The sequence below is a fragment of the Myotis myotis genome, unplaced genomic scaffold (genome assembly GCF_014108235.1).
Source record: "Myotis myotis isolate mMyoMyo1 unplaced genomic scaffold, mMyoMyo1.p scaffold_m19_p_8, whole genome shotgun sequence".
Classification (NCBI taxonomy): Eukaryota; Metazoa; Chordata; class Mammalia; order Chiroptera; family Vespertilionidae; genus Myotis; species Myotis myotis.
Window position 1 is genome coordinate 72,186,660 of NW_023416390.1, and position 26,775 is coordinate 72,213,434.

A 26,775-nucleotide genomic window follows, 5' to 3' on the forward strand; every position below is an offset into this window, starting at 1 on the left:
ACCTGTAGATTTAAGGATTTAAGTTAGAATTAGCTGGATATATACAGTGTTTAAATGTTGGATGTTACTTGTTTCTGGCGAAGCAGCCATTATTTGTGAGCAGGATTGCATTCATTTTCTTCCCAGTGGTTGAACCAAGCTAAATCTGAGCAAAGCACACTGCTGTGCCAGATCCTGCGTTCTCTTAACCGGTAATAAAGAACCTTGCCAGCCTGACAGGTTGTCACAGCAATTATTCACATGAAGTTCTGTAGCAGTTGTGTCTGTCAGCCCATGTAGTATTGAATATTTTAACTGGCAGTCTTCCAAGACTGAACATTAATCTTACCATCTCCTATTACAGTCCCTAATCAAGACATTCCAGGGGTGATTGCACTAACATTGTTTGAAGACTACATCTACTGGACTGATGGGAAAACCAAGTCACTCAGCCGTGCCCATAAAACCTCGGGAGCAGACAGACTCTCACTGATTAACTCATGGCATGCCATCACAGATATCCAGGTGTATCATTCTTATAGACAACCCGATGGTAATTATTCTTTCCATGATTTCCATAAATGCATCAACATCTTTTAGTAACATTCCATTTTTGTTTCCTCCAAGGTTAAGTGTAAATTTATTTTTGAGAAATATTGTGAGATTTTATTATTTAGCATAATTGTATATAATGAATTCAGTTGATATAAAGCACTACTGTTAAGGAATATGATTGGAAGCTCAATAATAGTACAAACAGTTATTGATTTGTTGAATTATATTAAGCAGAAATGACAATAATACAAGTAGTTGAAGAAATAGACACTAAATTCTTGAAATAATTTATTTACAAAATAGTTACAGGATTCTTAGTTTCTGGAATGCTGGGTAAAATAAATTATATTTAAGTAGTTCAAGGATTGTAAAAATGAGAAATATACTATTTCTTAAGCATATGTCTAATGGGAATTCTATCAGTTGTTATTAAATAAAGTATTGATTATGTTGCTTAACATACAAAATTGGTCTAATAAACAAAGTGACTACACTGTTAGTTATAGATCATTATTACATTGTTTTATTTTACATTAATATTTCTAAACATATGTATGTCTTCATCCAAAATGCTTCTAGTCTCTGCTGTTGTTTTTTTCTGAGGGACAATGATTTTTTCTACTAAAATTCTTGTTTTTGTGGAAATGCATTCTAAATTATTTAATGATAAAATTAATGCCATTGGACAACAATAGAATTTGTAACAAAATAAAATTATGTTTATAACCACTGTGTTCTTCATTACAAAGTTCTATTCAATTTCAAGTTATAAAGCTTAACTGTCTTATTTCAAATATTATATTATATTATTGGTCTTGATTATCCTGTTTTCTTGTTGTTTCTGTCTCATTTGTAGTCTCCAAACATCTCTGTATGATAAATAATGGAGGTTGCAGTCATCTCTGCCTTTTGGCCCCTGGAAGGACTCATTCCTGTGCATGTCCCACCAACTTCTATCTTGCAGTTGATAATAGGACTTGCTTATCCAACTGCACAGCCAGTCAGGTGAGTGGAGGTCTTGAAATCAATTCATAGGATGTATGGGCAAGCTGTTATAAAGGCTTTACCTGAATTTTTATTCGTGTAAATACTTTTCAAAACATCATTTCTTTTTTGTTTTGCATAACATTAGCTAATCATTCCATACATCATAGATAGAGTTACAGAGTAAAGAAAAAGCAATTACAATATAACTTTTCAAATCATGAATGGGCATAGCAGAATCATCTGAGGAGATGTGATGTATTTAAGGAAAGCAAGGTCATTGAGGCATAGGATGAAAACTAAGTTATGTGCAGCTTAAACAAACAAGACTCTTAGATGATCTCCTCTGTATCACCATCTCCACCCCTGTCCCATTCCTCAGTTGATGTGATATGGAAAAAATGAATTGTGTCAAAAATGATTTATAGATTTTTTCAAATTAAAAGATTATATGATCTAAATATTTTTTTATGAAAACTTTTTTTCTTCAAAATGTTATCATGGGCAGTTAGTATATCCCAGAATTAAAATTTTCATCAATGCTTAATGATAGATGCATTGACTTGATTTTATTATTTAAAATTTTGGGCAATAGTCATATGACTATAAAATTTGGTTTTGTTATATTTGAATCAGTATCTTGTTTCAGATAAAAATTCTCAAAGAAACTGTCGTGTGTGTGTGTGTGTGTGTGTGTGTGTGTGTGTGTGTTTTATTTTTATTGATTTCAGAGAGGAAGGGAGAAGGAGATAGAAACATCAATGATGAGAGAGAATCATTGATTGTATGCCTCCTGAACTCCCCACACTGCGGGTGGAGCCCACAACCCAGGCATTTGCTCTGATTGGAAATTGGACCTTGGCCTCCTGGTTAATAGGTCGGCACTCAACCACTGAGCCACCCTGGCTGGGCTGTAATTTGTTTGTTTTTTTTAATGACTAATTTGGCCTGGCCAGCGTGATCTATGTTTTTGACTAGACATCAAAACCTCCTGATGGCAGTCCACACGATTGCATGCTTCCTCAAGTATATGCCAGGTGCCCTGGAGGGCAAGGGTAATAACACTGATTATGCACCATAAACTTTTCCAACTTAATCTTCATAACAGCCGCCTGCACAAACCACCAGTCCTATTTAAAAGAAGACCAGACTGACGCACCAAGAAGTTAAGTAACAAACCCTACATAATCCAGCCAATTTAAAGCAAAGTCAGGGTTACATTCACTAGAGGGCTGGTTTCAGAGACTGTGCCTTTATCACACTGCCTCCCTGGAAGAGGGTCCATCTCTTCCCGTTTGTACAGTTCTTTAATGTATGATGCTCAGAGTCACAGCTGGAGAGGCAGGTTGAGCTTGTCTTAGCCTCTCTATTTCAAAAACAAGCACACACTGAAAGAAATTCACTCTCTTCCATGATGTTACCGCTGGAACTGGAAAACCAATTAATTCAAATCAGAAAATTTTAATAATTAAGTTACTCTTTAAAAAATATTATAATAATATATATATATACATATATATATATATATATATATGTATATATATATTTCAGAGAGGAATGGAGAAAAATAGAGAGATAGAAACATCAATGATGAGAAAGAATCATTGATTGGTTGCCTCCTGCATGCCCCCCACTGCGGGGGATCGAGCCCGTAACCCGGGCATGTGCCTTTGGCCGGAATCGAACCTGGGACCCTTTAGTCTGCAGGCCGACACTCTATCCACTGAGCCAAACAGGAAAGGGCTTTATTTATTTTTTTAAGAAAAAGTTAATGAACATCAGCTAATATAATCCTTAGTGGTTATCCTTATAAGCCTTGTGGTTTATGTAGCCATTTTTTTCTCTGATTCTTTAAAAAAAAGTCAGTTTATAGAAACAAATTTTAATCAGGTAGACATTAAAATGAAGTAAGTAATCTAAGTATTTATGAATCAGATATAAATGTTGCAGTTTGAATTTATCTTATTAGGAAATTTTGATTTATCATCTAATGATTGCAACCAATAATATATGCCCCCAAATGATATTGTGTTTTAAAAAAATAAAGTATGTAAATCACACCAATAAGAATTCTTTTATAATTGAAAATAAACATAAGAAAATCTGTATAAAGATTAAACCAATTTTATAGCAATAACAACTTCAAATATTAAATTTAAGTCATTTAGATTGAAAATAAAAAGTAATTTAAAATGGCTTTACTTATCTTTTAAGTAAAGATAAGTTTGTTTTTAAAATATTTTTTTTTTTATTTTAGAGAGGAAGGAAGAGAGAGAGAGATAGAAACATCAGTGATGAGAATCATTGATCAGCTGCCTCCTGCATTCCCCCCACTGGGGATCAAACTCACAACTCAGGTATGCAGCCTTGATCGGAATCGAACCCAGGACCCTTCAGGCTGTAGGCTGACGCTCTATCCACTGAGGCAAACAAGCTAGGGCGAGACTTTTCCTGTTTTAACTGAACTTCACCTCTAGTATATGTGGGATTTGCATTTTATTCCTGTATCTGTTTAGTAAACATGTATTTAGTAGTTTATTTATAGCTTCTTTTTGTGAGTGATAATTGCAATCTGCAATTTACTTTATAAAGATATTAGTCTTGGAGAACATTTCCCATGAAGAATATTTTATATTTATATTTAGCATTAATCTTTTTTTTTGTTGTTAATCCTTACCCAAAGATATTTTCTCATTGATTTTTGGAGAGTAGAAGGAGAGGGAAAGACAGAGAAAAGTTGATGTGAGAGAGACACATCGATTGGTTGCCTTCTGAACATGCCCCAACCCAGGCAGAATTGAGCCTGCAACCTAGGTACGTGCCCTTGACTGGAATCAAACCCAGGACCTTTCAGGTTACAGGATGATGCTCTAACCACTGAACAACCAGCTAGGGCTAGTATTAATCTTTTTAAAGTTACTGTATTTAAGTATATAAAAAAAATGAAGTCATGAAGCTGAGACACATCTTCCTCTGAGAGTAATGAATTAAATGTTGACTAGCATAAAATATAATGGAAGTATGTCTTACCCCAGCCTTCTCTTAACTCAAAACCTTCAATAATCTTATTAAAACTGAAATGTCATGCAAACCATAATATCATATGTAATTGCAACAGTAGGTGTTTATTTAAATCAGGCCTATTTTAGTGCATTTAAAAATGCGAATTTTAGATATTTTTTTTTTTCCAAATCTTGACTGGGAAGACTTTGAATATACCCAGGAGAACTGAAATCTTCTTACTAATGTACTTTGCTATACTGAAATGACTGGAAATGTTTAATGTTCAGGGCAATTGCTTTCATACTTAACCTAATATCCCCCAGATAATCACTATCCATAAAAGTAATATTTCCCCTCTGATAATTTATGAAAGCCACAGCAGCCATGACCAGAGACAAAGCCAACATGGAAAAATTGCTCCAATGGCCAGATTTTCCCCCGAAATAACATTGCTCTGTTGCTCTCCAGTATTGTCGCTGGAAATAATGAGAAAAAACAAATCCACCCTCTTATTTAAAAAAAAATAATGTAAATCTACTCTGAAGCAACCCTGTGATATCCAGACATTTGCAGCAAAGATTAACATCCAATTCTCTCTTACTTGAAGAAAGTAACAGTATTTTAAATGAACAAAACTTTTAGTGTGCTAATCCATTTTCCTTAGAGAAAATTGAACCTAGGCTATATTTTTCTATGTTGCAAATGTGTCTGGCATATAACATGCTTCAATTAATGCCGCCTTGCTTTTACTAACTCATGTGGGGATTACAACAGAAACATTTTAAAATAAAATTAATAAATTTTATAAAAGTAACTAATATTTTTAATTTCAGAAGAATATTGTGATGTTTTTCACTGAATTTCTATTAAAATGCAGAAGAAAAATTATAATGCTGCAACAAATATTCTAAACAGGATCTATTGCTTGGTTTTTATAATTTAAAGTGAATCTTTTGATAGCTATTTCAGGTATATGTGCTCTCTGTGTGGAAAGTATGATTTTCTTTGATTTCTTTTATCAAATCAGAGTAAGCCTAGAACTGAATGTTGCAAAGAAAGAGATTAGTTTGTGGTCTGAGATCACTAAGGAATGAATTGACTGAGCTTTCTTGATCTCTGTGTACATACTGCCAATAACAAAGGGAGCAATAGTCCGTACTCTGCTTCAGGGGATGAATTTCAGTTCACATAACCTTCCTTACAATATTAATCTGGAAATTTTCACTAGCATCAAGTTACCCACATGCTACATAGCCTGTAGTTAAGTATTGCCATGTAACCTTTTCAACTTATTGAATGGTGTTTTAAATAATTGTAAGAACAAGTTTTATTATAGCAGTTTTCTTCTGTTTCCATTTTTAAAAGTCAGCAGAAATACCTACTGCAGCCTTATTTTTAGATTTTTAGTTATCAAAAATCTCTCTTATTTATCCAAAAAGCTCATGTGTATTAACTAAGCATTCAACTAAACTGAACTGAAAATAACTATCATTCTCACCTGCTTTAAGAAGTATTCTTAAGATTTATGTAGAGCAGATATTCGTGATGACCAAAGACAGTATGTGAATGTTCAGGAAATTCCATGGAATCACAGCATAATGGAGCTGGAGAGGGTCCTTTAGATTATCTTCGCCTCCTCATTTGCTGACTAAGGAACAGAGACAGAAATGTGAATCGAATTGTCCAAGATTCCTGAGAAAATACAATGCAATTAATTTAATCTAAATTAACTAGGTACTTCTTCCTAATAATTTTTACCCCTGTCCAGTGTTCAGCAAACTTTTTTAATAAAGGGCCAGATAATAAGTATTTCCGGCTTTGCTGGCTACATGGTCTCTGTAGCAATCAGTGAACACTGTCTGGTGCAACAGCACCCACAGACAATATGTAAACGGGTGATCTCCTCTGTGCTCAGGAAGTCCCAGGAGGCTTATCTGGACAATGTGCTTTCCTGGAAGATTATTTTGCTGCTGATTGTTGTGCATTTATTCCCTGCCATGGAATTCTCTAAACCCACCATAGTTCACATTTGCCACAAGGGATTAGGCTAGGCTGCTCTGCCCTGGTGAGTTTTTAAATACCTGTTATATACGAGTAGGATTTCAACTTCCTTACTTTCTTTTTTTAAGTTTCGCTGCAAAACTGATAAATGTATTCCATTCTGGTGGAAATGTGACACCGTGGACGACTGTGGTGATGGATCTGATGAACCTGATGATTGTCGTGAGTACATTAGAGAATGTGGGAATTTAGAATTTAGAGCTTCTTAAATCCCTGACATGAAAACTTTAAGCTACATCTACAGAATCCCTTTCTGATACCTTTTCAAAATTATAAAGAAAGATTTTATATGTCTATATTTAAAAATACAACAAAAATTTGTTGCAATTTCTTGGGTCTATATATATGTAACTACTATGTTTAGTGTGACAGCATCAGCAATTTGTTAGTTTTCTAATTTTATTCACTTATGGAATAACTACATTGCTTCATGTAATGATCAGAACAGTAACAATCAGCATGATTTTGACTTAATATATCACCAATCTGGAGACAAAAATGGGTAAGTTTTCAATGTCACTCAATGACTGAAATCTTACCATTAACAGATACAATTTTTGCACTTTCCTGTCAGTATTAAAATACCAAAAATCTATGAAAAGTCAGATTTTTCCAATATAGCTCATTAGTTTGCAGTTAGGCAATTTAGAATGCTCTTAGTAGTTGCCTTAAAGTGACAAGCAATTAGGTATGTCTGGACATCTGACTGGGATTGGCATTTTTTTAAAGCTATCTTTGGTAACTTTGATTGTAATGAACAATCGGCCGACTTTTCCTTGATAGCCTGTACAGTTCACTCCATAGGTCATTCCAATACTGTTCTGTCAATTTGAAGATACCTGTGTAGTCAATCATTATAATTCCCTCAACATCCCAGTGGATGGTTACCATGATTTGGCCTTGACATTTCCATTCAAGATTCTTCTTAGGCTTGCACTAAAGGAGGACAATGTGCTGTCATAGTGAAAGCTAGCTGCTTCCTTCTGCAGATTTCCCACCACATAATTACAAGGCTGTTTCAAACTCACAGTCACTAGGTAGTTACCTACACGAGCTGTCTTCCATTGCTCACTTGAAGTCCTTTCACATAGCTCATTTATATGTTTGAAAGCAGCAAGTAATATATTCAATAGGAAGAAAAAATGTTATGAAAGTCATTGCTTTTCTAATATTGTTTTTATGATTCTGAAAGATCCTCTGTTCTTAGATTTATTAATATTGTTTTTATTTTTATTATGAGAGATGACATATAAAAAGTATTATCTGAATGGGATAGATATACTATTATGGCTGAGTTATTCTTTTTTTAAGTTATTGAATTAAAATAAATATCAAAGTAATAAGAAATATTGAGTACCAATTGAGGTTTACTCATTTAAAGAAAGTTATTAATTTCCCCACAATAAGGTAAACTTTCTCTTGATATAGTAAATAAAGGAAATACAACTGATTTGTGTCATTTATAGAAATAAACACACATAAATGTGTTAATTTAGTCCTCATGTGAGCATAACCTTTCCCACCCAGATTCCCTTCTGGGAAATATCACCATGATGCCCTCACACAGAGTCATTAACACCAATCCTTTCCCTTCTAACATAGTTTCAGTTCCTGAACTCTACTTTAATCCAGACTAAAATTTCATGCTGCAATCAAATTGATATACAAAAGTTAACTACTCATTTAGTTTAATGAGTTTTGTTCACATTTATGCACTGACAAGATTGCAGTATTTAAATACTGACAATTTATGAAAAGTCAGACTACATGGTGAGAAAACAAAACTTTAATGTCTTTTGAAGGGAACCTAAGAGACATCTGATACCTAAAAACCTCTTATTGTTGGGGTCCATCCCCAGCAGGTCCAGGGGTTCCCATAGGTGGGGACGGAGTTGGCAAAGAAGGAGGCCCGATGCCTTTTGGCTGCTGTACAACCCTCTGCATTGTAATTTTTAAAAATTTAAGATTTCCAAAGCAGGCATTAAAAAGAAAAACCCCAAATGCTCTCTTGTATCCATTTTAAGAGTAGGATTGGTGAAGCAGGGGGTCCCGTGGGGGTGAGGCCGACAGAGTCCTAACGAAGCATGCCCGACTCCGGAAACCAGGTTCAGTGATGCAGATCTAAGTTTATTGTGTAAGTGCAGCAGTATATATAACATTTTGGACCAATCAGAAGTTTACACCATCCTTAGGGCAACCAATAGTAGGAAAGATCAGGGTACTATGTAGGGGCTCTAGGGGGCTTGCTCAGGCGGGCTCTGCCACTTCCCGGTGTGCCGAGGAAGCTTGTATAGGCGGAGTGCGCTCACGCCATTGCATCTGCCACTGCACTGAGATAAATCTCCTGAGCTCTTCCCACAGATTGGCACTTTCTGCTACTACCTGAGTCCTGATCTATCTCCCCAGGGAGAGCTTGCCAATCCTGCACTTTCCTGGGTTGGAAAGGCTGCAGTGGGGTTAAGGATAAGGCTCCTTGGGCCTACCTTCTCCCATGCCTCTACATTTACCTTTCCTTCCTCAGAAAAGCATGGAAATACTTCTTGTATAAAACGTTCTGTCTGACCTTAACTCCTCTGCTAGCAAGCATATGTGTTAAAAGATCAATATGGAGTCTTTTTTCTTTAGACTCAGTATGGTACATCTTCTTAATCTAAAGATCAATAGAGTCTTTTTCTTTGGACTCAGTATGGCACATCTTCTTAATTTCAGTTCTGTACTATCCACCTTCTTACCCTACTTATCCTCCATAGGGGGGTCTGCAGCACCCTGGTGGAGTCCTATCTGTCCCGAGTGTGGGGGTTCTCAATGGGGGGGAGGGTGCTTACCTAGGGGAATCCTGTTCCATAGGTTCCCAAAGGTGTGGACGGAGTAGACGAAGACTATCCACCCTCTTCCTACAGTGGAGTCCTATCCGTCCCGAGTGCAGGGGAGCTTATCTAAGGGTCTCTGTTCGTGCGCCATATGTTGGGGTCCATCCCCAGCAGGTACAGGGGTTCCTGCAGGTAGGGATGGAGTCAGCAAAGAAGGAATGACACGGAGGCAGCTTCAGTTGATCAGCATAGCGAGGTTCTCCCTCCAGGATCTACAGCCAATTTCTGTGTTTTATTGTCTTGTTACATCTGTATTTATACCAGTTGGTTTTAATCCTATCAATTTTTATTCCAAAGGTTAGGGCGTTTCTTATCTCCATTCCAGGGAGTAAAGATTATGTAGCTTAAGTGTGATTGTTCCTAGTTAAAGTGATTAACTACCTGCTTGGCACTTAGTTAAGGGGTTTTATTCCCTTCCTAACTTCAGGGAAAAATCCCTACTTGGGGAAACAACCTTTCTCGGAGAGGTGACCTTGGTTAAAACACATAGAACCAAGAAGGGGTACAAACATATTAAGAACAGTATGCCATATACGCCAGGTCCCTTGAAACATATGCTGTGCAGATGTTTCTTCCCTGCAGCGACTGTGTCAAGCAGCAAGGATGGACCGGCTTCCGGCATCTTATCTTGGTTAAATACCAATACTACACATTCTTACTGGTAGCATTATCTGTGATTTTTAAAATATATTTTTACTGACTGTAGAGAGAAAGAGAGAGATAGAAACATTAATGATGAGAATCATTGATTGGCTACCTCTTGCACACCCCTAGTGGGGATTGAGCAGCAACTCAGGCATGTGCCCTGACAGGAAATCAAATCGAGACCTTCTTCTGGTTCATAGGTCATCGCTCAGCCACTTAGCCACATCAACCAGGTCTCTGTGATCTTTTAACAAATGATCTCTTACTTGGAGTTGATGGGTTAACAACATCGAACATCTGTAGGCATAATTTAATTTCGAGAGTCATGGTGAGGTGGAAATGATGTACATGAGTCTGTGGAGTGTGTGGAATTCATTTTTGAGTAGCTATATCATCAACATTGGGGGCTACTAAGAGATATTGACAATAACTATACTTGCACTTTAAAAGACAGGAAAGCTTGATCCCAGTTTCACATACTTGTACACTTACATAATGTTTTTTACATAAATATAGATAGGAGACATGCATCAAAAATTCTCTGGCATCATGAGTTTGTAATTCCATTTCCTCTGAGATTTGAATTCACCATGTGTCATACTAGAGGCAAATTTAAAAGTCAGTGAGGCTTCCCAGTTCTTTCCTAGACATAGAAGCAGGAATTTACCTCATTCTTATGGGAGGGTTTTTTAGTAGCAAAGGAATATTACAGGAAACTTTATAGGAAGCAATAGAAAATAGAGGAAATGAACATGTTTAGAGCATGAGAAAATTAAGTATAGCACAGTTGAAACATTGAGTGTGTTTAATAAATGTTATAGATTGTAGGTACATGACTCAGCATTTTAGAACTCACTTCTATGGAAGTCAGCATGTATTAAGAGTTATTTTTTAAATGTTAAGAAAATGTTTAATTAGTGTCATAATTATCAACATGTTATTTTCCATAAAAAATTTAAAATATAATTTATCAACATTTGATTGACTGGCTTGAATTAATAAATCATTATTAGTTTCTATTAATCTCAAAGTCAGTGATTAGTAACATACATTAGGATCATCAGTCAAAAAAAATGTTTTATTACCAGCAAGATAGTTTGTGAGAAGACTTCAAAGTCAGATCTGGATTTAAATTCTGAGTCTGACACTTGAAACTTTTCTGTCCATGAAGATTAATTTCCTCATTTATAAAAGTGCTTATGATGTTGAGATGAGAAGTTTATGATGAGATTCAATTAGTTACTGTATGTGAAAGGGCCTCACACAATGCCTGATACTTAGTAGATATTTAATAAATCCTACTTCATCATTATTATTCCTTATGTAAACTCAAAAATATAGCAAATAAAATAAACTATTATCTGGGGTTTATTTACTATGATAAAATATGTGTTGTACATAAAAATTGTTAGTATTTATAAGACATTGCCTTTTATATTAGTAGAATTATAGAAATGAATATAAAGAAATCTGATTTAAAATGTGATACCTATAGGTAGCATTTGCTTTAAGTAGTTCTGGGAACTATGTTTTGGAGGCGGATATTCCTCTCTTACACACAACAGGTGGCAAAGTGACCAAAGATAAATGATTTTTAAAAATGATATTGGAGTAACTATTTTTTTAAAATTACAATAAATTCTATTCTGTCACTAAATTCTCTATCATTTATTTGAAGTAAGGAGGCATTTATGTTTTTAAATCTATACCTTTATATTTATAGGTTGCTAATTGCTTTCTTAACTTTAGTTGAAATGTAATCTTGAAGCAATCTGAGTTGTTCATAGTGTAGCTGTGCATCTGAATCTGATGGCTATAGATGTGAGACATGGCCATTGTGCTCTAGGATATGCTTACTATAATAATAGTATGAACATTTGAGTGTCAGAAAAGCTCTGTTTAGGAAGTCATGAGCTAAGATTGTCCTTCCACAATACCTCTGTTTTCTCCCCCAGCTGAATTTAAATGTCAGCCAGGCCGATTTCAGTGTGGAACGGGGCTCTGTGCTCTGCCTGCTTTCATCTGTGATGGAGAGAATGACTGCGGAGACAATTCTGATGAACTCAACTGTGGTAGGTGATTAATTTTTTAACTAAGGAACATGAATCTAATTCTTAACTGATTATGTCCACACTGACATTTTTATTGTTGATTTGAGAGAGAGAGAGAGAGAGAGAGAGAGAGAGAGAGAGAGAGAGGAGAAATCACTCAATTTGTTATTCTATTTATTTATGCATTCATTGGTTGATTTTTGTACAGCGTATGTGCCCTGACCGGGAAACAAACCCACAACCCTGGTGTATCTGAATGATATCTGGCCAGGGTGTGCCCACACTGATTTAAATGCAGACAAGAGTTCCGGCACAAATAGTTTTGCTCTTTTTAGCTTTCATTCATTTATTTATTTATTTATTTATTTATTTATTTATTTATTTATTTATTTTTTCAATACTCGGACTTTTTTTTTTTATTGCTTAAAGTATTACAAAGGGTATTACATATGTGTCCTTTTTTCCCCCCGCCCTTGACAGTCCCCTGGCCTCCCCTACCCCCCAGTGTCTTATGTCCTCTTTTTATCTTTTAGATACACATGTCTGCCTCTCAGGTCAGTTCAAGTGTACCAAGAATCAGAAATGTATCCCAGTAAACCTCAGATGTAATGGACAAGATGACTGTGGCGATGAGGAAGATGAAAAGGACTGTCGTAAGTCACCTAAGAATCTTCTGTCTTATATTACTTCTGACCACCAACTGAAATTGGTCTAAAAATTATTATTATGCATTGTCAATTTACACAATGTTGAAATATATAATAGCAACTGTGCCACATAATTCCATACTGTTGTTTATTGGTTATTGGGATGGGTTATTTAATAAGCTCTAAATGAAGAAATTGAAGAAAATTAAAACACGGGTCATCTTTACTTAAAAGCTACTTGGAGATTGTGACAATAATTAAACAAAATTCATTCATTCATATCATTCTTAAGAGAAGCAGCAAAAAAAGCATTATAGGTGATTATGGAATTGTTTCATATATTTATTTTTTTGCTCATAGTAAGTAGGTATAGGTAATTTTCTAATGATTAGTTAGTCACATGAAATTAACTCTATTTTAATTAGAGGTTGCTTCCCCCTACCCCCATAACATATATTTAAACATGTGAGAAGAAATAAAATCTGGGCAAAATAACAAGAAAACTATTTGTTAAAAACTGTTAATAAGACCCTATTTAATGTATTGTAACAAACTACTTCAAAGAACAATATTAAAATATTTTCCATTTTGTTCACCTCTTATTTCCATCAACTGCCTAAATTCAAATTACTTTAAGTGGAAGAGAAAACAATTTACATACATGTGCATAGGCAGGCAGGCTGGTGCACGAACACACACATGCACACACGCACACACACAGAGGCTCTGAAGGATAGATAGAGCACCTGTCAGGTTTCAGGATTTCAAGATATGCTGTGAACATTTCTGTCTTGTGGAAGTTTTATTTTATTCCTCTAAAAATCTTATCAGTAAATAATGTGCAGTCATCCAGCAATTTGATTAAAATGATGCATTCAGAATAAAGTCAGCCCCAGGTCTCTATGGTTAGCCATTCTAGAAGCTGATCATTAAACTCACTAGGATTTGTGATGTGGTTTACAGTCTAAGTCAGATGTTCACCTCTTCCCTAAAAGACAACACAACTAGAGATTTTGGTAAATTTTGTGCTTTTTATATCTTCATTGACTAGTATCTTTCAATTTTAGTATTTTTTTTATTTATAAAACTGACCATATGTAAAATTTAAAATTTATTTATCTGGAAAAAATTATTCTGAAACTCCCTTAATTGTTTGCGTATAAAGTTAGTTTTTAAATGTAATCTAATTTAGGTGTTTTGAAAACTCTGATTTTTATCAAATACATCACTGGAGAAATACATTTATATTTATTTCTACTGAAAGATATCATGAATACATTATAATTAAAAGTTAAAACTCTTCACCTTCAGAGCCTCATTAATTAAAAGATGATACATTTTCAACTACCTTAAGCATTTCTTTGTCTAATTGCTTTTTATATAGAGTATCCTTTTTTGCTCAATATCTCCACCCCTTACCCAGCCCTGCCCCCACCCCACAACTATACTTGTCCAAAGCTGCATTTTAATAGGTGTTTTCCTCTTAAGCTGAAAACAGCTGTTCTCCAGACTATTTTCAATGTAAAACTACCAAGCATTGCATTTCCAAGCTGTGGGTTTGTGATGAGGATCCGGACTGTGCAGACGCATCAGACGAAGCCAACTGTGGTGAGTGTTGTGTGACTGTGGCTCTTACCTATTGTGTTCATGTCATCATCTGAGATGGCCATAGTGCAATGAATCTGAACACAATTCTGATGAGACTGACGTCTTACATGAGAAAGTCTGTCTCTGTGTTCTCAGAGTCAACAATCTCAGGTTGACTATTTCGTAAAAAGAAAGGAGCAGTAAAGCAAAAGAGTAAGTATTGCTTAGTATAAGTCAAAACTATTTCTGAAAATATAGATTTTATTTTATTTTAATAAAATATATTTTATTGATTTTTTACAGAGAAGAAGGGAGAGAGATAGAGAGTTAGAAACATCGATGAGAGAGAAACATCGATCAGCTGCCTCCTGCACACTCCCTACTGGGGATGTGCCCGAAACCAAGGTACATGCCCTTGACCGGAATCTAACCTGGGACCCTTGAGTCCGCAGGCTGAAGCTCTATCCACTGAGCCAAACCGATTAGGGCATATTTCTGGAAATATAGATTTTAAAAAAGATAGGATAAAACTATCTTATTTTAGAGGATGTACATGATATTAGCATTTAATAAATAGAAATGACAAAATACTATTTTCATATTGTTCTAGACTTAATTTTTCTGCTTAAATTCATATGATTTTTCATTCATTCAATGAATATTAATTCTTAAATATGATAAAAATATAGGAAAAATAATGAAAGCATTTGTTCTGTTTTAATAGATGATAGTGATCACTTGTTAGTATTTGTTTCTGAAATAGTAATGTTTTCACTTCAAATCATTTATTTTATTTACAACATTTATTCCTTAATTAACATTGCAAAAATGGAGAACATCTTCATTTTGTTTAATATATTTTATCCTATCTTAAAAATGTTGAAAGCTAGAAAGAAGTGAACAATAGTTGTCAGGTGTAATTTATTTCATGAACACTTATTAAATATTTATTTGAGACTATTTTATAGGTGAATACACCAAACTTAGCATTGTTAGGGAAATAAAAAATATCATCTAGCAATTCATTAGAGAAGACAAAGTTTGCCTAAGTTAAAGATAGGACTTTCAGGCTTCTTAGACAAAATTTTGTTAAATTCATTTGCTAGATTTCACATTTAACAGTTCCCAGTGAAACATTATTTTCATCAGTTGTTCTGCCTGGGAGTTTCTGGTCAACGCCTTACTCACTCCCCAAGTCTCTGGATTCCACTGTTTGTTCTGCCACATCACACCTCCCTGTGGTTGCATTTCCTGATTTCTTTTCCTATCTCCCTTCACCTTATCTAGAATTCTGTGCCATCTAAGAGAGTCTTGCTTCTAAATTGGTTAAGAATCTTTTGTTTCTTTTGAGCAGTTTTGATGTATAAACTGCTGCTTGGCTAATTATTTTTAATTAATGTGTTAGCTGTAATCACACTACCTGGAGGTTGTGAGAGGAACTTGAGCTTCCCACAGTAGCTTTGTACTTTCCACAGCCTGTTTTTCCCAACACTGAACATGCTCAAACCAAAAGATAGAATTGATTAAAGTGTGTTTTTATTTTCCCTTAAATGCCTGGTGAGGAAACTTGAATCAGGCTACTCAAGCTATAGGAATATAAGGATCAGAATTTTTTTAATTAAAGAAAGTGCCTGTTAAATTATAAAGCATTTGAAACTTACAGACTTGTACAGAAAGTTATACAGTAAGCACCATGTACCATTTTAAATAGATGTTAACATTTGGCCTAAGAGATCTCTTTTAAACACCCAAATCCCAGCAATAGCAACTAAAGCCCACCTCTATTCTTCTCCTTCTCTTCCTGAAGCCAGAAGTGGTTATGCATCATTCACATGTTTTCTGTTTTAACTTTTACTCTATTGGTAAGCATTCATTAATATGTACCTAATAGATTATATCATTCTTAATGTTTACATAAATAGTGTTATATTTTCTATACTAATTTGAAGCATAACATTTTCTGGTATTCTAGTGTATTAATGTGAATAACACATTTTCATATTAAAGATTATTGCTACATGTTACAATTACTATGGATTCATTAGCAAATAAAGCACGAAACAGTTAATAAAATCTGTCCTATTGACACCATAGAGTCTCAGTTCTCAAGTTGTCACTTTGCATGAGAGTTCATTCAAAGCAGATGTGACAATATTCAGAGTCAGGATTCTGTCAACATTTAGGATAGAAAGCCTGGAATGGGCCTGGGGAGAAAGCTTTAATACTGATGACTATAAATATAATAAAATTATTCATACTATTTTAATTTACTTACATGCAAATTTAGTTATTTGCAGAATTTTTATTACCTTGCACTTAGAATCACATTTAGTATGTGATATTTGTCTTTCTCTGACTGGCTTATTTTGCATAACATAATCATCTCCAGGTCCCTCCATGTTGTCTCACTTATATGTGGGATCTAATGACCAAATAAACTGATGAATAAAATAGAACCAGAGGCATGGAAACATGGAACAGGCTGATGAATCTCAGAGGAAAGGGGGAAGGGAAGAGATTAGATAAAGATCTTATATGCATATAGGCCTTGTCCATGAATACAGACAATAGGGTGGTAAAGGCCTGGGGCAGGGCGGGAACCAGGTGGTGGGTAGCAAGGGGAAAAAAACGGGGAGAGGACATCTGTAATACTCTCAATAATAACGATGAAAAAGAATAACATTTAGCAAATGATAGTCCCATGATTTCAAGATAATTCATGGAAGAAAAGTTCTGTGCTCATATATGCAGGAAGCATGATGTACTACATTCTGTATTTTGGAAAACAGTGCATACGTACACTTATTCAGTGAAGACATTTTCTAACATGTGACATCACAAAATCTGTCTTAGATGCTTGGAGGGTAGGGTTATGAACCTTTATGTTAGCAGGTGGGAAGGAGAATGGGCTGCTATCTGCACCCTCTCTGGGGGTGTGGCGCTCTCTGCTGCCCGATTGATATGATCTGCATCTGTGCTGTAATCTCTGCTGTGGATGCAGGCATCATCCCTCATTGCTGGAGTGTAGGCCATTTTCTGTCAATGTCATTTTTGTACGTGTGAGTATATCTGTGTGTGAGTGTGTGAGTGTGTGAGTGTGAGTGTGTGTGTGTGTGTGTGTGTATGAGTGTTTGAGTGTGTGTGTATGAAGAGATAAATAAAGAGCCTCTTCTATACTGAAATATTTTGGTTTGAATAAAGCCCTTGAAGGAGAGCCTATCCATAGAATTTGTCCTCTAGCTTCTCTACAAAGAAATGAATGAGCTGCATGTGAATCATTAAACTGTCTAAGTGGAACACATTTAGTCTTCCTGTAACTGTCTTCAGTACCTTTCAGGCATTGACTCTCTCTACCAAGAAGATGTACATTATTTGCTGATGTCATGTTATTTTTTCTCTCTGTCTTAATAATAGAGAAAACTGTGATATTTAAATTTTGTTGCACAAAACTGAAATGAAGTCCACACAATGATTCAGGAGGCAGGCAAACTATTCCAAACTTTGGATTGATCTGTAGCAAAAGCCATAAGAGAAAATAGCTTTTGCCCAGTGAGGTTTATAATTGAGTTTGTCACAAAGAGAAACTACATATTTGTTTTAATAAGAACCAATTTGTGTAGTTGATTTTCTTAAAGAAATAGAGTAAAAAAATTAATAGTCCATGACATTGTTGTTTGAAAAATATTATACTTGCTCCCCTCATCCTTTGCCAACTATATTTAATTCTCTAGAAACAAAAAATAAAATAACACGCACACATACACATATACACACACACACATAAGCAAAAACTAGTTGTAGATTTATAGCAGTATGTGAGAAGAATGAGTGTTATGCACCATATAATAACAATATGTAAGAAATGTAGAACTTTAACATTTTTCTTTCTTTAGGCTACCATTAGAACAAAAATATTCATGTTTGTTTTAGTTTATGTTTCTGTTTACATAACATTTGGGTTGGCTATTTCCTTGGAGAATATTCTACCATTTACATTTTCAGGGCTTAGTCTATTTTGCTTAGTACTATGTTTATATGATTATGCTGTATAGTAGTAAATGAAAATAAGTAGAGTGAAAGTTGGTAATGCTTTTTTTTAAACACCAATATATGGTAATGCATTTATGTATAGAAAATATTATTGTTTATCCATTTAAGAAAACTTATATTTGAGTTTATTAATTAAAATCAGTTGAGGATTCAAGTGGTATCAGATTTTGCTTATGAAAAGACTATACATTATTATCCATTGACATTTCAGGACATTATATAGTAATGAGAATAAAAGACCTTCTATAGAGTTGTAACTGTGCCATTTATTAGCTTTGTGACCTGTGTACAGAGTACTGATATTGTATAGATGACTATTCTGTTAGCCATACTTATGATCCAATCAGCCTAGATTCAAAGTCCAGGATGCAGGGTATCTTGGCTAGATTTTTCATGCCATTAGACCACTGTTCATATATGGTTCCTTGTTCATAATTCATGTGGGAAATAATGTGGGTGGAGAGACAGGTAATGTAGGATTTAGTTTGAGATATGAACTTTGTTATCTCTTTCTAAGTTGTAGATGTCAGAGTAAATTATTACTTATTTTATTGTCCTTTGAAATCTCAACCTTACAATTAATATTTATATTTCTTTAATTCAAAAATTTGAGAGATATTATAAAACAAAAGTAGACAGCAGATCTTCCATATGGATCACGTTATCCATATGATTTCAACACTTCCCTTCACTAGGAAGAATGACAAAAATATTGAACAGGGCATAACTTTCTCACCAGCCATTCAATATTATCTAACACCATGTTCGTACTCTGAACTATCTGTAGCGTGATCCACAGCTTACCATCTATGTCATGTGGGCCACACATTTGAAAAATTTCTTCTCCTCTTCAGTATATTAATAAACAAACACAAATATAGTTTTATTTTTGAGATCATGCATTTTCTTCTTCCTGAAGTTTTCCAATGATTATATATGTGTATGTGTGTATACACACATACACACATTGGCTGTAGGTACGTCATACCTGGAGTGTTTTTGGGGAATGAAGCCATTCCTAAGATTCTTACTCTTTGCATTATGCAAGTCATTTAAGGAATTGTAATAGTGCTTTTTAAAAGGGTGTCTGCATTGTTTTACTATTCTAAAGCTCCTCCCAGTATAAATAAAGAGTATATAATGCTGAAGATATATCAGGAGAGAAAATCAATTCTAGAAATATTGTGATCAATTTTTCTTATTAATTTTGTATGAATAAATGATTGGTAAATAGATTAAAGAACAAGTGTTTATTGAGAAGAAACTATTTGTTCATGCTAACATTATTTACTCTTATTATGCTGTCAAAAACTTTGATCATATGGAGTGATCATATGGAGTGTTCCAATTTTGGAAAACTCTTACAATAAGAAAGCATTTTTAAAAAATTTCATGACACTTAATCATTGATCACTGGGCATGCACTGTCCAGATCTTTTTTTGGAAGATGCAGTTAAGTCTTGGCACTAACTGCTGTATTTGTTGGCACTGAAACAAATGCAAGAATGAGCATGCTAAAATCTTTAGTTTAGAACAATTAAACTAAAAGTAATTACATGTGCCTCTTTTGACTAAAGGTATGGCTATCCAAGAGCTATCAGTTATTACTTTAAGATTAATACTAATCTTAAATTCCAGAGCTTCTCTCATGTAATTTTATTTTCACAGCTGGAATTTACTACTTCTTGATAGTGCAAAATTACCCATTCACTTGGTTTCATTTTTTGGCTCAATGCTATAACTTAGTAATTTTTAGCATTTTACTGACAGATGGAATGTGTTCACTAATCATGCTGAATTAACACAAATAGCATTTCTAACCACAAAAAGAATGACGAAGCTGAAAATATCAAATCCACTAAGTTCCATGTGGAGTGCATATATGCATATAATGTTCATGGAAGCTGATGAAAAGAGGTCATTAGAGATCATGTGGTTAAAGTAGGGCCACATTTGTCATCTATATAAACAAACAAACAAACACACAATGTTTTATATCTAAAGTCCTCTTACTATAAATGAAACCTTTTTTTTAAATCCTTTCCACTGGAAATTTTGTCTTTGTTTAAGGATTCTCAAATTAATTTTTTTTACATTCTTCTTTAGGCCAAATAATTCCATTTTATTTAATTTCTCTCCATGGGTTCTATTTTTCATTCTGTTAATCTCTCTCCTGAAACCTTCCCAATTTCTATGCTTTGCTTATGAGCTGTGGAACAGATGAAGCATTTTTAGTCAGATAATGTGCTATCTTCTGTTCTCCATTACTATATGCCCACTTTTGTGTTCCGATATTGTGTTTGATTAAAAGCACATAAAATCAGTGTTCATTCTGTTGATCTCCAATTAGAGAGATTTCATATGCATTCTGCCAGCTTTTCAATGTCATCTATTAATGAACTGGTTTTTATGCTTTTTTAAAGTTTCTAATGAAGTCTACTCTCTCCCTTTATATGCCCTCCCCTGACATTTCAGCTTTAATGTCCCAGGCATTGAAACATAATATATTCTTTTGGTCAGATTTTGTTTATCCAGGTCTTAACCACCCTGTGAAAGCTTCAATCAAGTATTAGCATACATATGGAGAAGTTGGCATTTGTGATAATTTTTATAATAACATAGATACATTTAATACAGTTCTAAACAGGGACAGAATTATCCAAATACAGTTACCTTACTCCAATAGAATCTTAACTGTATTATGCCTCTTTAGGTCTATGGGAAGGAGTGTCCAGTTTCTTTATCAAGTGTAGGTGCTTAGATATCAGGTATTTTAAGCTCTTGTATTATAGTCCTTATGTGGGTGGACAATTTTCAAAGAAACTTTTGGAACTATTTAGAAGGAAAAGTACAGATAAGGAGCTGAATATAGTAGTCACTATATGTTCTCCAGTGTTATAACGTTTTAGAAATATGACCCTGTACTCAGGCTATATTATAAAACTTGAAGGTGAGGCCACATCACCAGTAACTTAGGCGCTTCTTCCTTCTTTCACAGGGTTTTTTATCACTACCTTACACTCTGTTTTGTTTTGTTGTTGTTGTTTTGTCATTTTCTGCACCATATTTATTGCTCAGAAATGTTTCCTTGCATAACAGTAAAGTGAAATAACTTCAAAATCTGGGCATTTATCTTCTAATGAAAGTGGATAAATGAAATCTGGACATTTATCTGCTAATTAAGATAGTAAGAATGGTTGTCCTCTACACAAAAAGGAGACACATTGAGAGCCCTGGTACACATGTATTGGAGCCCATGGGTTATTCATAGTCAATGAATCAATGTCTATGGTGAAAGGCCACCAGCCCAACCTGAATGTGCAGTCCTATAACTGCAAGGCCCAGTGCAATAATGCATCCTCTCAGTGAAGCCGTGGCCCCAATCCCTTAAACACTAGAGGAGAGTGTGGTAAGAGACAGGAGAGTTATGAGTGGATGGGGGCCAGAATCTGAGAGAATGTGGGCATAGGCGAGTCTCAGCAATGTTCAGGACCAAGGCGGGCTTCGACTTACTGTGGTAATTGCTAATGGCAGCATCCATTAGCTGTGCTCTGGTGAGAATCCATCCCTTCTCCACAGGGGCATTGCCCACTCAGGGCACATTTTTATTAGACAAGTCACTGCTCCATGCAGTTCACTTTCTGAAAATAGTCATTATTGAGGTAATTTAAACTGATCAGATATGAACACTAACGATAATAGTATTGTATTTTATTTATTTTATTTTAATTTGCTCTTATTATGTAAGGCTCTGGGCCAGGGTTTTCTTTGTGGAAATAAAAGAAAAAGCTGAAACTAAATCAATGTGATTTAATTATCTCTAGGGATAAAAGCCAAATAGTCCAAGTCTTAAAGGTAGAAGTAATGCGGGTTTCCCCAGTTAATTATAAAAGAAGGGTATTGGGGAGTACTTAAGAAAAATATGAGCTATCTTTTTAAGGTTTTAAAAAACTGGACTTTAAATCCCATTGGAAATGGAATTCTCTTTTTATCAATAAACAGATGGCAGCATTGCAAACTTTCTATAAAGGACCAACTTAATTATGTGCTAAGATCACCTGCTGAGGTGGAGATGATAACTGCTTACTGTGGAAAAAATAGTTCTGCAAATGACAGTAAACTCGCATGGTCCCTGGTATGTGAATGTCTGCCAAGTGAATACAAATAGTTTTAATAAATGCCCCTTTCCTTTAAAAGTATGTCTTAATGGTATACGCAATTTTATTTTAAAATGGTGTCTTCTTGTTTAGATGATTTTAGTTTAGAATAAAATTAATACCTTTGGCTCTCCAGCCACATTAGTTAGGGAAATGTGAAATTGTTCAGCTTAATGCTGTCCTAGGTGAGTGTTGCATTTTAGCAGGCAACAGCAGACATTCATAGTGATGGATTTCCTATTGGAAACCTCAGCTCAGATCTGTGTCTAAAGGGATTTTCTCTAAAGCTAACATTCCTAAACATTGGCAGAGAAAGGAAAACCAATGTTAATACCTCTGCAGTGTATAAGAAATTTAAGACTGAAGATAAAGGATTAAGATGGCTTTACTTTTTTTCTTAGGCTTCTATACATAATCTTTGGTATTCAACTCCATATTTGAGGTCCAATGTGATGGAATTGTGTGTTATTGTTTGTGTCTGAAAGTGTATTACATTTATCTTTTCTACAGCTAAAATGATGCAACCAATCTGTCATTATTATACTTTTATAAATAACACATTTAGGGCTTCTTTTAAAACTCATTGTTATTACGGTATTTATCAATTTGTAATGTGTACTTTAAAAGTTCACATTTACCAATATTCTGTTAAATGTACTCTTTTAAGATATAACATATTTTCAAGATTTTAAATACTTTGCCATTGTTGTATATCATAAGCATGCTTCATAAATGCTTCTGGAAAATAGTCTACTTAAATTTATTCACATGAGTAAATATGTAGATATCACACTAGTAGTATGATAGAATGCAAAGGACAGCAAAAAAATGTGGCCTCATGATTGACTGACGTGTTATAATATTAAGTGTATGAACCGCCATAAACGTAATGTTCTTAGATGTAAACTAAAGTTATTTAGAGGATTAAGTCAGATTATATTTTCAAAATGATTTACATCTGACACAAAATAGGTTGTAATTAAATTTTCCTCTCCTCCTGATATTTTTTCTGATACTGTTAGAAATAGGGAGAGGAATACTGTTTAAATCTAGTATTTTGGGACTAGATTTGATATATTTACCTGTATCTGGATACACATTTTTCACAATGTATTATATCTTATTCAGTTGCATATGTCTAACTCCATTTTCTAAAAGATGAGCAAAAGTCTTTGTGGCAGTATCCAAAGAAAACGTTCTCTATAAAGCCATTTTAAGTCTAGAATATTGTGAAACGATTCAGAAGTTGGCTAGAACCTAAGCACGTAGACTTGTAAATTGAAGAAACCATTGCAAGACTTTATTTTTTAGTTATATTTTCTTTGTTGATTTATGTGAAGACTTTCCTATGAAGGTCATTCCTGGATGAGACAGAATCCTCTCTTGTGGAGGAACTAATGGCATGTTTGCTTCTTTTGGGGTCTATTCTCCTTATATACTTTCATCAGACTTTGGTGCCTGGTAAAAGGGTCATTTTAAAGAAAGGTTTCAGCTTAAGATGTTGGCTAAAGGAGGATGAGGGTTTGGTTACTAAAAATAACAAAGGGTTCCCTAGCCGATTTGGCTCAGTGGGTAGCACATAGGCTCACGGACTGAAGGGTCCTAGGGTTGATTCCAATCAAGGGCCTGTACCTCGGTTGCAAGCTCAATCCCTAGCCCCTGTCAGAGTGCATGTGAGAGGCAACCAAGTAATGTGTCTCTCTCACATTGATGTTTCTCTCTCTGTGTCTCTCCTGGTCCCTGTCCCTTCCACTCTCTCTAAAAGTTAATGGAAAAATATGCTCAGGTGAGGGTTAACAAATAGTAAATAATAATAATAATAATAATAATAATAATAATAATAATAATAAAGGGTAATCAAAAAACAGCAGTAGAGATTTGTGAGATTCTGGATTTTTTCCTAAATTTATTTTTATTGTATCTCCAGGTTTCTTCCCAACCCTCGGGTTTGCTTATCTATTATTTGAATTGGGTTTTATTAACATATTAGAGGCCCAATGCATAAAATTCATGCAAGAGTAGGCCTTCCTTCCCCTGGCTGCTGGCACCAGCTTCGCTTTGGCTCCAGGGACCTGGTCTTCCCTCGCAGCCCCAGCTTCGTTTGGAAGGATGTCTGGTCTAATTAGCATATTACACTTTTATCATTATAGATGTTTAAGTGTAATTAACTTATGTCATATATCTCTGACTAATATAAAAATGATATAAAATCAGAAACTGGGATTAAAAAAAGAGTGTTGGGGGGGGGTAAGAGATCCATTGAAGGACTTATATGCATGCATATAAGCATAACCAATGGACGCAAGACACTGGGGGGGCTGGGGTCAGGGCATGTGCCAGGAGGGGTAGGGGAGGCCGGGGGAAAGTCAATGGGGGAAAAAAGAAGATATATGTACTACTATTTGTAATACTTTAAACAAGAAAATAAAATTTAAATTAAAAGAAAGAGGATGATATAATTAAATTTAATGGAGGTCATAAGGTTTGTCGATCAGTTTCCCGTAACAGAGAAAACTTCAAATTGGGTGGCATTGATCTTGTTATTATGGTTGTTATTATTTCCATTTAAGAGGTGATGAAATGAGGGTCAGAGAGGTAAGGTCAACACCCAGGTTATTTAACTGGTAACATGGATTTAAACCGACGTCAGTCCAGCCTCAGGGAAAAACAGGTCTCTACATTCTCATTTCAACTGTACCTAATCACGATTTTGCCATTAACTAGCATTGGGACTTGGAGAAGTCACAAAAGGTTTCTGAGGCTGTTTCCACACTTACAATTTGAGGCCTGGATATGATTATTTTTCTCCCAGATAGTAAATTCATAATCTATAAATAGCAAGAATGTGAATATAGTTCATATAATAATACCAATAGAGTATATTTATTTTCAGAATTTATCATATAAATTGTTTCCATTTTCTTAGTGATCCTTTTATGTCCAGTTTGTTGCAATACCTAAAAGAAGAGAAATTATCTAATACAAAGAATGCTTATGTAATTGAGAAATATTTAAGTTCAGTGTTAACTAAAACTGTTTCAAATTAATAGTTTATATTAAACTAGTTTATATTAAAATAATGGGTTCAATAAGTATATTTCATATAGATATAGAAATCTTATAGAAATGTATTTATTATATCAAAATAGTTTTCATCAATATATAAGAATGAAAGTTTGTGCAAATCTCTTTAGTAGAACGAAATTTAGCTCCCTTTGTTGAATTAGCGATTTTATTCATTAGCATTAGAAAATCTCAGGGGAAAATCTGAGATTCTGTGTTTTCAACCTCAACAGATTTACAGATTTATATAGTGATGAATACATTTTATTAATTCATATACCTACCAAGCTCAATGCTTTTCAACTTTTTGAGCATCCATCAGTTTTAATAGAGTAAAATCATTTTTTTTTTTGTTTTACTTCATTCAGGAAATTTAATTCCAGTTTATCTCTACCTTCTTCCTCCTTCCTTACCATCCCTGTCCTTTCTTAGATCTCACCACTTTAATCTTTCCTCTTAGCTTTCTTTTTCACATTATTCTTTCCTTATTTTCTCCCCAATTCCAGTAAGATCTAACACAGTAAATGTAGTGTGAATTCCAGGTATTTTGTTTTCTTACTTCAACATGGTACCTAGGTGAATGAATTTGGAATTTCTTCTACTACCATTTGAAATCCAATGTATATTCCCTTTACCAAAAGAAATTTTGTTAGTGAAATATTGGGGGAAGGAAAGGGCTATTATATTTAATCTCCTTTACATTATACATCTTATTTCCTTTTGTGTCTATTAAAATTAATCCTCTATCTATCAACACCGCATTCCAGATTATTGACAATGCTTTCTTCATAATTACATCAGTCCACGTTTTAGTTATTCCCTCAAGATTTGTGCGATCTGCAAGTTTGACATTTATATTCCTATGTAATTTATTAATAAATTAAGATGGGGTATATTGGCATACTATCAGAGTAAACCCTCCAAGTTGCCATCAATATTATCCTTTAGGCCTAGTTTTTCAGCATTTTAGAATTAATTTTGAAACTATTATTCAAAGTCAACTTATTTATCATCTATTCAAAGACATAATTGAATTTTGGTTTGAAGATACAGCATGCCCAAATGTTGCATTGATATATCATAGCAAGTATGATTCATTTTGTTGTCTCACTCATTGTCCTGT

At 34.4% G+C, this 26,775-nt stretch overlaps 1 protein-coding gene across 1 annotated transcript in view; it reads left to right on the forward strand.

Annotated features, from left to right (window-relative positions):
* The window catches only part of LRP1B (LDL receptor related protein 1B), a 1,379,523-nt gene that overhangs the window by 1,185,883 nt on the left and 166,865 nt on the right, over window positions 1–26,775 (forward strand). The window contains exons 61-66 of the mRNA XM_036320679.1: window positions 344–532; window positions 1,391–1,539; window positions 6,651–6,744; window positions 12,053–12,169; window positions 12,682–12,801; window positions 14,284–14,403. Coding sequence (XP_036176572.1) covers window positions 344–532; window positions 1,391–1,539; window positions 6,651–6,744; window positions 12,053–12,169; window positions 12,682–12,801; window positions 14,284–14,403 — 789 coding nt within the window. The remainder of the gene's footprint in view (window positions 1–343; window positions 533–1,390; window positions 1,540–6,650; window positions 6,745–12,052; window positions 12,170–12,681; window positions 12,802–14,283; window positions 14,404–26,775) is intronic.